The sequence below is a fragment of the Pantherophis guttatus genome, chromosome 3, assembly GCF_059756535.1.
Source record: "Pantherophis guttatus breed Tessera chromosome 3, ASM5975653v1, whole genome shotgun sequence".
Classification (NCBI taxonomy): Eukaryota; Metazoa; Chordata; class Lepidosauria; order Squamata; family Colubridae; genus Pantherophis; species Pantherophis guttatus.
In genome coordinates, this window is record NC_142065.1 from 196,926,805 (window position 1) to 196,941,310 (window position 14,506).

The following is a 14,506-nucleotide window of genomic DNA, read 5'->3' on the forward strand; positions in this document are numbered from 1 at the left end:
GTCCTGCCCCCATCTATTCTCTGCCTCCCAAGTACCAGCTGATCGGGAGGAAATGGGGATTTTGCAGTAACCTTCCCCTGCCACGCCCACCAAGCCACACCTACAGAACCGGTAGTAAAAAATTTTGAAACCCACCACTGCCTAGCTCTCAAGTTCTATGGATGGGTGGGGGCAGCAGAGTATTTAAGTTGTTCTCAGCCCTCTTGAAGAAAAGAACTATTTGTACTATACACAGAGAGAGAGAGAGAGAGTGAGAGAGAGAGAGAGAAATGCAGGTACTGTAAAGTCCTCTTGGGCATCTAGTTGCATAATTCTAACTTTTAAGTTCTTCCACTAGAGAAGAGCAAGGAAACCTTTCTCTGAAAACAGTCTTCTCCAGACTGAAGTCCTTCAGAAGTGTTAGGACTTCAACTTGGGAAATAGGCTGTTAATAGAATCAGCAGCCATATTGACTAGAATTTCTAGAAACTGAATCAACCATAACAGGAGACGTTGAGCCTGAGAAGATGTACACAGTGATAATGCAGGACAGGTTGTCCCATTACACCATCATAGAGAAGAATCCTCGTTTCCAGTAGGTGCCTACCGTATTAATTATCCATTGTCTGAAAGGGATAGGAATAGTTTTTAAATGGGTGGATGAGCTACATTTTGAGCATTTCTCCTGACAGGAAAATACAGGTAGTCCTCGATTTACAACAGTTCATTTAGCGTCCATTCAAAGTTACAATGGCATTGGGGGAAAAATGACTTACAACCATTGCAGCATTCCCCCATGGTGACGTGGTTTATATTCGGATGCTTGACAACTGACTCACATTGATGACGGTTGCAGTGTCCCTGGGTCAAGGGGGTCATGACCCCCCTTTGTGACCTTCTGACAGGCAAAGTCAATGGGGAAACCAGATTCACTTAACAACCATGTTACTAATTTAAGAACTGCAGCGATTCACTTGTGAATCAATCGAACAATTGTGGCAAGAAAAGTCATAAAATGGGGCGAAACTCACTTAACAAATTTCTCACTTAACAACATAAATTTGGGGCTCAATTGTGGTCGTAAATTGAGGACTACCCATACAGCATTCTTCAGCACCTCTGTGTTAAATTGTAGAAGGACATTCTTCAAAGTTCTTCTCTGTTCAACCAGTCTCCTGCCTTAGAGTACACAGAACGAGCTACCCTTCTCATCTTAATAAAAATATTGAAAAATAAATCCCATACACACTGAGTTTGCAAGTATGGGATCCAACACATTTTCCCCTTTCCACAAAAATCAGGGCAAAACCTACGGATCTTAACAGTTTTTCTTTTTCCTGTTTCTTACCCTTTGCTGTTAGATGCTGCTTTTGATTTTAAAAGTGACATTTTTTCTTCTTGTTTTTATTTGCTCAAACTTTCAAAGGGATCTTTTAGCTTTATAAGGAAACCCAATTATTATTCTTGCTGCTTACTATCTAAATATATTTCCCCTTCTCAAATACTAGCTGATGGTTTTTGCAGTTTTGCAAAAGATGGAACCAACACTTCATTCTCCAAATTGTGAAATAAATATTTACATAGCACCCTGTCCACCTCCAAACCCAACAGACTGTCCCCTTCTTTCCTAGTCTGAGCATTACCCAGGGATTTCTTTTTATTTTTTAACAAAATTGAAAAGCTGAAGACTTAAAAAAAGAAAGAAAGCAAATGGCAAAAGAGGAAAGAAAAGATCATTTGGAGAAAGCTTTTCTTTTTTCTTTTTTAGTCTGCAATTTTAGAAAGAAACCATGCCATCTACAATTTCTTTTCCCCCAAACTTTTTCAATCTGGCTACAAAAAAATGTTATAGGAAAAACCATTGTTGAAAACCCTAGAAAATAGCTTGTGAAATCCAGAATTTATTTGATAGCAGTTCGAAAGCATGCAAATGCAACTAAGTAAATAGTTTCTGCTTCGGCAGGAAAGATTACTGCGTTCCATATTTTCATGCTGTCCTCATGATGTTGGAAATGTGTTTCAGAGAACTGGAGATGAGCACTGCCCCCTTAAGTCAGTAACAATTGGACAGGGGAAACCTTTAAACTTTTATATCTATGTCATTAATCAAATATACTCCAATGAGCATCCTGATCTTTTCCTCTAGCTGGGATGTGGAGGGTATCAACATCTTCTACAGATGGAGATGTCATAATTTTGATCTCTTACTTCAACTTTATCCGTCAACTGGACCTTCAGAGAACAAGCCACTAATCAAGTTATGTGAACCATACTGGTATTCTAAAGCTCTCTTTAATTACTCGATACTTGTGGATATAAAACACAGGAAGAAATGGAGAATGTGTCCAGCTAATCTTGTCCTTTAGACACAGGTGTGTGTGCTATGATTTAACATCAACCTAAATGCAAAGAAGGCTGGTTTAACTAAATGCATTCTTAGAAGCTCTTCACATCCTCATTGCCCATAGTATCATACATTATTTTTTTCAGAAGGAAACTCCAGAGTCCACTGTGGTACCAAATGAATACACAGGCATTGAGTTATGTTTTTACAAGAATGTGACTCTTAACCATGAGTCCTGGCCCTCAAGCCTTGATTTTATGCAGACCGCCAAGTGTCACTGTAGATTTTGTAGGCCACAATGTGGGCAAACGGTTGGCAACATCTGGGCACCATGCTGCAAATTAACTCATCTAAAGTGGTATTTTGAGATACCAAAATTAAATAAAAATAGTTCTTTTCCTAACGTTAAAATAAATGCAATCTTGCATCTGCAAATCTAATGAAATGTCAGTATTCTTCACCTTTTTTTGGAAGGAGATACACCAAGACCTCATAAAATGTTGAGTTAGAATGCCACTGTCTCAGTAACACAATCTCCCTCCAGTATTCGCACAGACCACGCCAATGATTGATGGTTCAAAGATTGGGCTAAAGCATCTATATATAATACCTATGAATTTCTGGCTTGTATGCTACATACATTTCCTCATTTTCTAACACAATTCATTTCTATTCTACCTTATTCATTGAAACAAAGACTTATTCTTTACAATTGCTTAGATTACCCCTCAGCTGCTCACTTGTTAGTAATTTCATCCTAATCTAGAATGCCTTAGGACTTTTATATACTTTCATCTATAGGGACACGGTGGCTCAGTGGCTAAGACGCTGAGCTTGTAAAGTCGGCAGTTCAGTGGTTTGAATCCCTAGTGCCGTGTAATGGGGTGAGCTCCGTTACGTTAAAAGAACCTTTACCTTTATACTTCCAGATGCTGTGACCTTATATGGTACACTGCAAGTTATTTTTAAAGGAACAAGACTTCAAAATGGCATGTCACATAGCACAGGAGATCCTGGATTAAAGATCTGCTTAAAACAACGAGCAGGCTTTGGGGTGATTATCTAGAACAGCTTTGTCCAGCTGGTACACAATAGATATACTGCATCTGAATTTTCAGAATTGCCAACTGCTGTAGTGAATCACAATGCAAAATTGTTCATACATCTTGAGGACAGGACAAATTTTTTTGGGGGGGGGGTGTAGGGGGTTGGTCCAAGATCTTTAAACAATGAGGATCTGTCGGATTATACAACTTTAAAACATTTATTCTTATACTAAATATATTCAATGTTTTCTAGGTCCCCTGGATCTTCTCTGCTCTTCTTCTTGAGTCATGAAAGTGATCAATCTATATAATAAGGTGCCCTTGGTTGACTAGAGATGATCGGAGGAGAAACAGTGCTTTGGGCTCAAGCAATTTAGGGGGAAAATTCTATCATTGCTCTGGACTAGAGTTCAACTCAATTTTGTTAATGTTCATGTCAACAGCTATATCATGGCAAATCAAGATGAAACACACTTTAAAAGACATTCAGAGAAAATCCCACTAGTTCTGATACAACAGATTTACAGAGCCATGGCTCTAAAACACATTTTAAAAGGTCAATCAATATTTGCCCCAAATGTAGCCTTCAGACAGTTTTGTTCTGCAACTAGAACAAGTGTGGCAATTCTTGTCATTTAAAAGATACTTGTTTTTTGCTCTGGTACCCACAGAAACAATTTGCTGAAAATGGAAGGCAATTCCTTCATATTGAAGACTACATAAGAGATAAGGCTATAGAATAGTAGTTTCAGTATTTTCAAAATAAGAGGTCTGGATTTTCATACCCAGCTAAGCATACTATTGTTTCTTTTGGGGTATTATGCTAACTTGGTCATGGTGGTTTTCAAAATAGGGTTTACAATTTAATTCAGAGGTGCATTACCTCAGGTAAAAGCATACAGCTTTTATAGATCTCTAAAACACGTTCTAAAATTGTAACCAATAACATGATATAAACAGGAAACACTAAGCTAGGGAGTAATTGTATTATAAATTCAAGTCTCAATTCCCAATGATTTCAAGACATCATTTCATGCAGTTATACAGTAGTAACTTGTGAGCAGCATGGTGGCCTAGAATTGGAGCTCTTGCCTCACAGTCAGGAGGCTGTGAGTTCGATCCTAGGTACCAGCAGATATTTCTCTCTTTAGGCGTAACGAGAAAATATATGCTGTGAGCTACGAGTAGGCATCAGGAAGGGCATCCGGCCAGTAAACGCTCAGCTCCATTCAGCCTCCCCAACTCCACCCCAAAGCAAGGGATTACAGAGTCATTAATAGAAAAAAAAAAAGTAGTAATTTGTCTTCGCTTTCTTATTTCCTAAAAATTTCCTGAAACTCTATCATCCCACTATTAATTAGGTGTGACTTGCCTACCTTCTGAAGAAGCCCAAACAAAATCAGCCTGATGCTGCTATCATACTCTACTACTACATACATTTAATTTTAATAAAAGGTAAACAAAATCAAAGAGCCAGTTTGGTGTGGTGGGGAAGGCACTGGGCTACAAACCAAGAGACTCCTATCTTAGGCATGAAGCCATCTGGGTGATCTTGGGCCAATCGTTCTGTCTCAGCCCTAGGTAAATGGCAAATCATTTCTAAAATTTTGGAGAAATCAAGAAAACAGTAGGGACTAGTTCAGGAAGTTGCCAAGAGTCCTGATTCAAAACGCACAAAAACCTAAAACTCACAAAATAAATGAGATGCGTTGATTTAGTGCTTTCTGGAGTTAGCCCATAGAAAATCTTTTTAAAAAACGATTGTCACCTTCAGACCAGATCAGGTTATAAACCTCTTCTTTAGTGTGATGTGTGACCCCAGACTGTTGTATGTATGTATGTATGTATGTATGTATGTACGTTTGTATGTATGTATGTATGTATGTGTTCGATTTATATGCTGCCCTTCCCCGGAGACTCAGGGTGGCTTACAATGCGTTAAGCAATAGCCTTCATACTTTTGTATATACCTGCTTAGTAGAGCTTTCGGCCCCCCCAAGCGGTGTTCTTTTTTATACAAAGTCAACTTATTGCCCCCACAAACCGGGTCCTCATTTTACCTACCTCGAAAGGATGGAAGGCTGAGTCAACCTTGAGCCTGGTGAGATTTGAATTTGCAGTAATTGCAGGCAGCTGGTGTTACTTAACAGCAGTTTAATCTGCTGCGCCACCAAGGCTCTTTTTAAGCACATTGTGTAAATTAGGCCATAGATACTCAAGGTTACAATCTAGATTGTGGTCCTCAAGCTCCTACCTATGTAGGCCTTGTTAGTTGTCTTAAAAATTAGAACAGGGACTATTATATGCAAGGGAATACTCAGAAGTAAAACAGCTCCTTTTAGGATCAATGGGAAAACCATGGGATATTTATTTATTTATTAATCAAATTTCTATACCGCCCTACTCCCGAAGGACTCAGGGCGGTGAACAGCCAAGATAAAATACAGATAATACAAATATTAAAAAAAATCCCTTAAAATTATTAAATATTTTGGCCGAAACACAGATTAAAACACCCAATTTATAAAATCACACGAATTAAAAATTTAAAAGAGGAGAGTTAGGCCAGACCAGCCTGCTGAAATAAAAAAGTTTTGAGAGCATGACGAAACGTGCGCAGGTCCGGGATCCTCCGTATCTCTGGGGGGAGCTCGTTCCAGATGGTAGGTGCCCCCACAGAGAAGGCTCTCCCCCTGGGGGCCGCCAGTCGACACTGTTTGGCCGACGGCACCCTGAGAAGCCCCTCTCTATGGGAGCGTACTGGAATGAATATAAGATGACTGTGGCAAGATTATTATATGTAAAGATGAAAAGATTTGACACTATCCAGACTGGAGGAATGGTTGGTGAACTTGACAGTTTTTCCTGAAAAGGTAAGTTAACTTCACTGATTACAGAAAAGACATTACCTACGTTTATTGATGACCAGAAGCCTCTTGTGTGCTTTTTGCATTAAAAAAATGAAGGAAAAAAAAGAACTTTTGAATTGTGGTTTTGATAATTAGATGGGATAGATTATAAAAAGAAGAGTAATATGATAAAACTTGATGGGGGGGGAGTTTAAATATATTTGTACATATAATTGCTGTGAAGAATACCAGAAGCCCCTTTATATCTAAAAGTTTTAATTATACATAAACAGATACACAAAAAGTAAAATGGCTAAAACCAGGATTCTTGACCTTCACATTTTTATGTGAAGAATTGAAGCTTTGTATTTTCCGTCTGTTCTGCTCAATTTCATTTGCCTTAAGCGCTTGTCCTCTGTCTGGAATGATAGGCGTAGCAAATCTTTCTTTGGTGAAGCAAATTTTGCTTCTTTACTGTATCAGTCGTGAAGGCTCTCACTACTTGCAGCTACTGGGAAAGCACATATATCATACCTGTGTAGGTTTTACAGTGTTTCACCGCAAACGATTTGACTATTTTATGCCTCCGGTCCATCTGCCACCCACACCCAGAATTTCCTCGTGCACTTACGCTTCTGGAGAAAAATCCTTCTCTTTGCAAACATCCATCAATTTAGGTGTCAGACGATATGCTTTTAGGGAGAGATAGCCCTGACCACTTTTTATAGGATCTGAGAGAAAACAAAAGGAAAACAATGAAATTTCATCTGAGCAATTCATATTGGGCCATTTGTTTTTGTATGTCTTTTAATTATCAGAAAAAAAATGTCGGTATTGTTTTGCTCCGTCTATGAAACCACAATTTGTGGATTAAAGAAACGTCAAAAGCATGTATTAGTAGTAGTAGTGTTGGCATTATTAAAATTTTTATTTTTTTATGGTTGAATATCAAAAAATTATGTAATGATCAAAACAGATTCTCTCTAAAAGAACATCTTAATGATTTCATTTCAAAATAGAATACAATAGTGGAAACAGATCCTCTCTTAAAAAAAATATTATTAATTTAATTCCATTTCTATATAGAGGTCAGTAACGAATTTATTAGTTATTTAGAATGGTACGACTGTAACAGTTTAGCCAACTTGGGGATTCTGGGAGTTGAAATCCACATATCTTAAATGTTATCAAGACTGGGAAACCCTGGTTCAGAATTCTATCCCCACAAAAAAGGATGAAGAGCACCATGGCTCGCACAGTTAAGGACGCGGGATTGGCAGCCCACGTTCAAGACTCAAGGGCTGTCATCGGATGGAGTAAGCTCCCATCCTTTGCTCCAGCTCCTGCTGGGGATATGAAAGGAGCCCCCAACTGGTCGGCCTCCAGGCAGTGAGATGTCACCTGCTAATCCTTTCAACCTGGAAGCGCCTCGATGCTTCCAACATGAGGACAATGCAACAAAAAGGACAGGAGATAACTGAGCAACAAGCATGTATTTGGGAAGACAATTCCACAGAATGGGGTGCATTAAAGCTTAGCTTCTTAAATTCCTGTCTCTCCCTTTAGCCTGGGGTTGAATGGTACCGTATTTTTCCGTGTATAAGACGCTACTTTTTCTTTTAAACATTTACTTGAAAATGGAGGGGCGTCTTATACACAGGAGGCAGAGGAGAAGACCACACATGCCAGATGATCCTAATTCTTATATGCTGCTCTATCATTCCTCTCTATTGTAGTCATTTCTTGTATCACATTACCACTCTAGGTTTCATCTCTATTGTTCCTGCGATGCATTTCCTGTTCTTGTTGTATTACTCACTCTAACAAGATGGTTTCTGCACATCTGCAGTGTGCTTACTACAAGCTACATGAAACATGGGGGCATCTTATACGTGGGAGTGTCTTATACATGGAAAAATACAGTAAATATTGGAGTGAGAGTTCTCTTAAAATAACCAGTTCCATGATTTCAGGACCTCAGATGTAGGGTAACTGAAAAGGCAGAAGAAGCAAAACTGATTTGCTTCCGAAAGGCTTCCTGTTCCAAATCTCATTTTTGAAACGAGAAAAAGAAACAAAGAAAACTCTATCGTCAAAAATTGCCCATTCTGCTGCTCTATTTCATAGGTGCAATCTAAAACTGCTGGAAAACCACATGCAGTCCCATAGTTAGCCTTTTCTGGACTAGAGTTTCAAAACCTGACAGCCAATATTTTAAATAGTTCCAGAAACAAATTGGGAATCGACACAGAAAGGAAAAAGAGAAAGCAGGAATCAAATTTCTAAAATAATACTAGAAAAATGAGCTTTACGAATTGTTATTTTATTTTTTTATCTTCCCCAATGCAAATAAGCCAGACTCGGGGTCCACACACCCATCACCACATTTAAAACTCAAGGGAGTTACATGATGCAGCACAGTATGCAGACTCAGTATTTTTTTTTTTTAAAAAAAAACACATTTATGTAGGTAAATGTTTCCAGTTGCCTTGTTTTTTTTAAATGTGTAAATACTTTACACGTTGATGAGCTACCATTAAAGATGGAAAAAATTATGAATTTTTAAAAGAAAAAAACTATGTAGTCTCTAGGGCAAAGGTGTTTAATGTCTGTGGCAAGATAACAGTTGAGGCAGACTTGCCAAAGAACAATTTAAAAAAAAAATCAAACAAAAATATATTTATTTTTGGTTGTCTAAAACCAATCCCAGCCAAAAACAAAAAACAAAAACAAAAAAAAACCCTTTAGCGATCAGTGTGATAAAATGAAAACCCAAGTAGAGTGAAACAAGTGGAAAATTCATCAGGACCTGATGATGCAATATTTCCAGCCAGAATAAGTATATACTTTAACAACTTGTTCTTTACTGTAATCCAATTGTTAACATACTGAAACAATTTAGGGGCAGCTTGTAAGATTGATCGCATTCATTAGTATTTTTTCTGACAGACACTCAGGACGTTACATTTACTTCTCAGCTGGAAACTATATGTGAGCTTGCCAGATATGGCAAAGCTGTGAGTGTTCAGGGAGGGGACAGCTATAAAGCTGTTAAATTGCCTACGGTTCTGATACAGCGCAGAACATCTGGCTTGGAGAGCTTAGGAAACGCCGTTAGAAAAAAAAAGAAATCAGCAGAAAAGGTGGGGGGGGGAATCTTCGTGCAACGAAACAGTCCAGGTTTTGTATGCTTCTATCAGATGCATAAAAATTGGGAAGGGGAGGTGGGGGGGGGGAAGAGAAGAGAAATACTTGGCAATCTGCTTTATGATTGGTCAGTCTTATGCCGAGCCAGACGTTCCAGCAAGCTGGGCTTGTTAAGACATCTGGTGTAGTTCCACCAGCCCCTTCCATGAGGGATGGGAATTGGGAGGAATAAAAATGAAGCAGCTCCTCTGGCATTCCAAAACATACACATCAGGGCTCTGATAGCAAGAAAAATAAACAAAAAGAAGGAAACTCTGTCTAGACTTTGCTGCTGCTGAGGCTGCTGCAGACACAGAGTTGGTATTTACTTGCCAAAGGTCTGCCAAGGCAGCTCTTGAGGCAGGGAGTTCATAGGCGATGTATATAATAATAATAATATTGAGGAATTGGGGTTGTTGGTGGCGGTGGTGGTGGTGATGGAAGGAATAATACAGAAAAAGCCACACATGCTAACCGTAAATGAGAACGACAGATTCCTCGATGGCGTGCTGGTAACTGAACTGGGAATCCAGGAGAGCACGGGTAACAAAGGAGCCGTAGTACGTGGACTGATACCAGCCGACATGGAGATGGTCAATATTGACATGGCGAAGACTACGCATCATTTCCATTTGATATTGAACTGGAGAAGAGAGAGAGGGGGAAAAAAAGAGAGAGGGACAATAAACATTTTGTAAGATAAGTTTACATCTGAATCTCAGCCATTTCTGAAGGATGCCCTAGTGAAATAAGGGTGGGAGAATCTGCTGTCCTATTTGGCTCTGAGGAATCTCTTGAGGTTGCAAAGCTCACAGACACGAAAGCAGAGATCTTCTAGTCATTCTTGAATTATTTGAAGGCAAACCTTTCCAGATTTTCAAATGATTCTCCTAATGGCTTAATTTGGAGAGACAACCACCTCTAGTTTTAAAACTTGTGACTCTAAAAAGGAGGGATTAGTGAAGCAGGCAAAGCTTTGCCTACAGGTGATCCGAGGTTCTCTGGTATGTTCAGGTAAAGGCAGAAGGTAAATAGAAACAATGTCTACATGTTTCAGGAAAGTCCACTGCCAGAGCTGATGGGAAGATTATCCAACCTTTTGAATAAGTATTGAATAATACACCCATTGCCTGAAGAATTGGAAGGTTGGGCTGCTCCATTCAACTCTTCAAGTATTACTTTTTCACAAATACTATTTACCGAGCTAAATATTCCCCATTCTGCATCTGTACATCTGTTATTTCTCAGTGAACTTAGTAACTATTTCTCTTAAATACCATAACAATTCTCTAAATATCAAGGCTGGTTAGGATTGCCTTGAGTGTAATATCAATCTTCTAAGGCATTTGCCTTGTCCAATTATGTGTCATCTGCAAATCTAATAAGTATCTCCTTCATCTTTTCATTCAAATCTCTTGTAAAAGATTGAACAGTACAAGAACTGCCCCTCAATAATTTGTTTTAGTTTGAACTATTTGTACTGACTCTTTGAATATAAGTATGATTTTAAATCCCGCTAAGTAACTATTATGTTCTCATGCTATCCAACTGTGTAACTAGTTTGCTAATCTGAATGCCACAAAGTACTTTTGTCAAATGCTTTGTTTTGTTTTCAAAATGGTTACAGATCAATTGCTTTATAGTCTCTCAAATTTCTTAAATATTGAAGCCAAAATGACTGATCAATAGTTCTCTGGATCCTTTCTCCTTCCCACTATTGATTTTTAATATACATAACATCCTCTCCTCCAGCAATATGGGACTTGACTTGTTCTCCGGGATTTCACAAAGTTAATATGTAAGAATTTGGCTATACACAACTTCACTTTGACTTAAAATCACAAAGTCTAATATCATGACATGCTCCTAGTGTTCCTACTATATTAAGTATTTTTTTCCGTCCGTCAGGGTGTAAAACCTTTTTTTAAGAATGTTTAACTTTGACTAAGACCTTTCTTTTGGTTTGTGTCCTGTGTTGTTCTGCACTCTCTGAAACAGAAAACTGTGAGCAAGACATATCAACAATTTTGTGAAAGGACTATGCTTAGCAAAATTTGACTCTCAAAGATTTTGGGAGTCCCTCATCACTACAATTTCATGTCTCTCTTAACCTATAATCCACATTTTCACTGTTTTCATCCTTCCTCATTATTTTGCAGCTGTTTTTAGCTTAGCCCAATATGCTCTAGTTCCTCCGGGACGGGGGGGGGGGGGGGGGAGGAGATTAATTTCAATTTTTCCCCAAGAAAAGGTTTATCTCTTGGTCTTTGCAATAGCAGGGCCCCAGATCTGCTAATATGGCTTTAAATCAGTCTTTCCCGACAACCGTTAATAAAACAACTGATTATTTAGGAAATCATATTTGGATACAGCTACTGATTGCAGTTATAATCTCTTCCAAAGTGAAATTGTGCTTAAATGACCTCTATTATTATTGTCCATGCTTACTGCCCATTTCTAGTCATTCAAACTACTATAATGCAGATAATATGTAATTATTTATAGCATGTTTTCTGAAGTGAACAAAAGAAGCTTGCTGTTATCACAGAAAAGGCCTACCATATTTTTCGGAGTATAAGACACTCTGGACTATAAAACACACCTACCTTTTTTGGGGAGGAAAACAAGAAAAAAAAATCTGCCTCTGCCTCCCAGCAATTTGCTTCATGGCAGCAAACAGCTAACAGCCCATTTCAGTTTCAGCACAGTCTGATTAGCACAAGCAGCTGATTGTCGGTTGGATCAGCCTCCCGAGGATCAGCTGTTTCAGGCTACAGGGATTGCCATAGCCTATTGCCGCCTCCTCGCACCCCATTTCCAGCCTCCATTTTCCGACCATTCTGGGCAGCGGAGATTGGAATGGGTGGAAAATGGGGCAAGCGGAGGCCGAAAATGGGGCGGGCAGAGGTGGCAATAGGCTATGGCAATCCCTGCAGCCTGAAATAGCTGAACCTTGGGAGGCTGATCCAACCGACAATCAGCTGCTTGTGCTAATCAGCCTGTGCTGAAGCTGAAACAGAAACAGGCTATTTGCTGTAAGGAGGCAAATTGCTGGAGGCAGAGGCCAAAGGGTGGAGGCCGATGGGTGGGCAGGGCTACATTCAGTGTATAAGACACACCCAAATTTTCACCCTCTTTGGGGGGGGGCAAGTGTGTCTTATATTCTGAAAAATACGGTATTTAGTTTGGTCTCCTGTGTCCTAGATTGGCCAGCAAGATGCATTTGGTAGCTTGCTACTTATTACAAAAGTTGTTCATACATACATATTACCTAAATACATCTTACAATAAACCTATATGATAGCACTGTATTAAACTTTTATGTTCTTTGCGGGAGAGAGAGGATGGCAGTTTCAGAATAGGTTCTTTACACCTACCTAGGAATTTCATTTCAAAACAATATGCAGACTATCAATCCGATTTATCTTTAAGACTGGAATAATGTAAAGAAGTAACAACAAATGGACCAACTGCTACTGCATATGGAAGAGGATTTAAGGGATCCTTACTGCTCTTTTGAGCTTGGTTGTTTTCTTGCAGACGTTTCATTACCTAGCAGCACTGATGGTGTTTCCTAGTGTGGGTAATGCAAGAAAACAACCAAGCTCAGAGAGCACCAAGGACCCTCATTTCAACCCCGAGCTACAAATATTCTCCTTTACTGGAAAAGGATTTCAACCTGTAACCATTTTCCCAATGCTATATTTCTATTTTTCCCCCCAACCTGGATGCTGACTTAAAACTCAGGATAGTTGGTAAGTATCTTGATCCATGTTCTATGGCATCCTTATAAAAAGCAGCAGCGTGGGAAGAAGATGGCGGATTGTGTGATCTTCTCTTTCCAGCATATTTGTTGGCTTCACATTCGGCAACATGCCTTGAATGGAATGGAGCAAATTTCATTATTCTGACTCAGTTCTTTCTCCAATGGTTTCTGAGTCTTCTTTCAAAGTGGAATGTCCTTTTATCGTTTAAATAAATAAGTTTACAGCAGAAACAAGAATGTGTGGCACAGGCCATCAGCTTCTTGCTGACATAAACAGGATCCAGACACAGAATGGAGACAATTAATGCATTTTTATATAATCTTTGCGTACACATATACACACGTAAGCTTCCAAAACGCTAATTGAATTATTGTTAACTATTTCCAGAGTACAAATCAAGACAAGATTGTTGTGTGTTGTAAAATATGCAGCAAGTTAACTACGTTAAATATAGACTCATAATGAAAAAAAAAAAGTTTACAAAGAAGCCTGTAGTACTAGAAAGTTCTTTTAAACTTTTGATTTAATTTATATTTTACGTACAGATATTTCACAAGACAGCCAGTTTGTTCTAACGGTTAAGTTACCAAGCTAGAAGCCAGGAGATTGTGAATTCTAGTCCCACCTTGGGCATGAAAGCTATCTGGGTGACTTTGGGCCAATCAATGAATCAATACTCGGTTGATCTGGGGGGGGGAAAGGGGGGGGAAACCCTGCACATACAGTGGTACCTAGGTACTCATTCTTAATAGGTTCCAGGAGGCACGATGAGAACCAAAAATGATAAGTACCAAACAATTTTTCCCCATAAGGAATAATGTAGTGAGTCACAAGGCAGCCAACATCAACGAGTTCTAGCTTATGCGTAGAGTATCAAACAAACAATGAGTACCGGGGCAAAATTTTCATACCAAAATGTGTTGAGTATCAAATTCGATAAGTTTCAAAGCAGTTGAGTACTAAGGTGCCACTGGATGGGAAAACACTGGGAAGAAAAAAGAAGGCATTTTACAAAATAATAAAACTGGAAGGGGAAATCAAGGATGGTTTATTGTTAGCTGTTTAATTCATTTTGAGAGTGGCCTACAGAGTCAAATTTTCTCCAGATTTGATCCTTCAATTTTAGAGTTTACAAGCTAAGAGAAGGATGCCTAATTCTGGCATTACAATAAATATGGGAATTGGATCATGCCATGGGATCATACAGCACTCCCTCACTGGTATACAGATTAAAAATTTCTGGGAACATGGAACATGGGATTTTTCAAAGGAAAAGTTGATATTCTGTGTATAAGTGAAATATACATAACAGGTATTTGAATCCTAATTTGATTT

At 38.8% G+C, this 14,506-nt stretch overlaps 1 protein-coding gene across 1 annotated transcript in view; it reads right to left on the reverse strand.

Annotated features, from left to right (window-relative positions):
* The window catches only part of EIF3H (eukaryotic translation initiation factor 3 subunit H), an 82,593-nt gene that overhangs the window by 15,144 nt on the left and 52,943 nt on the right, over window positions 1-14,506 (reverse strand). Inside the window, exons 3-4 of the mRNA XM_034422209.3 lie at window positions 9,880-10,047; window positions 6,850-6,949 (exon numbers count right to left, since the gene is read on the reverse strand). Coding sequence (XP_034278100.1) covers window positions 6,850-6,949; window positions 9,880-10,047 — 268 coding nt within the window. The remainder of the gene's footprint in view (window positions 1-6,849; window positions 6,950-9,879; window positions 10,048-14,506) is intronic.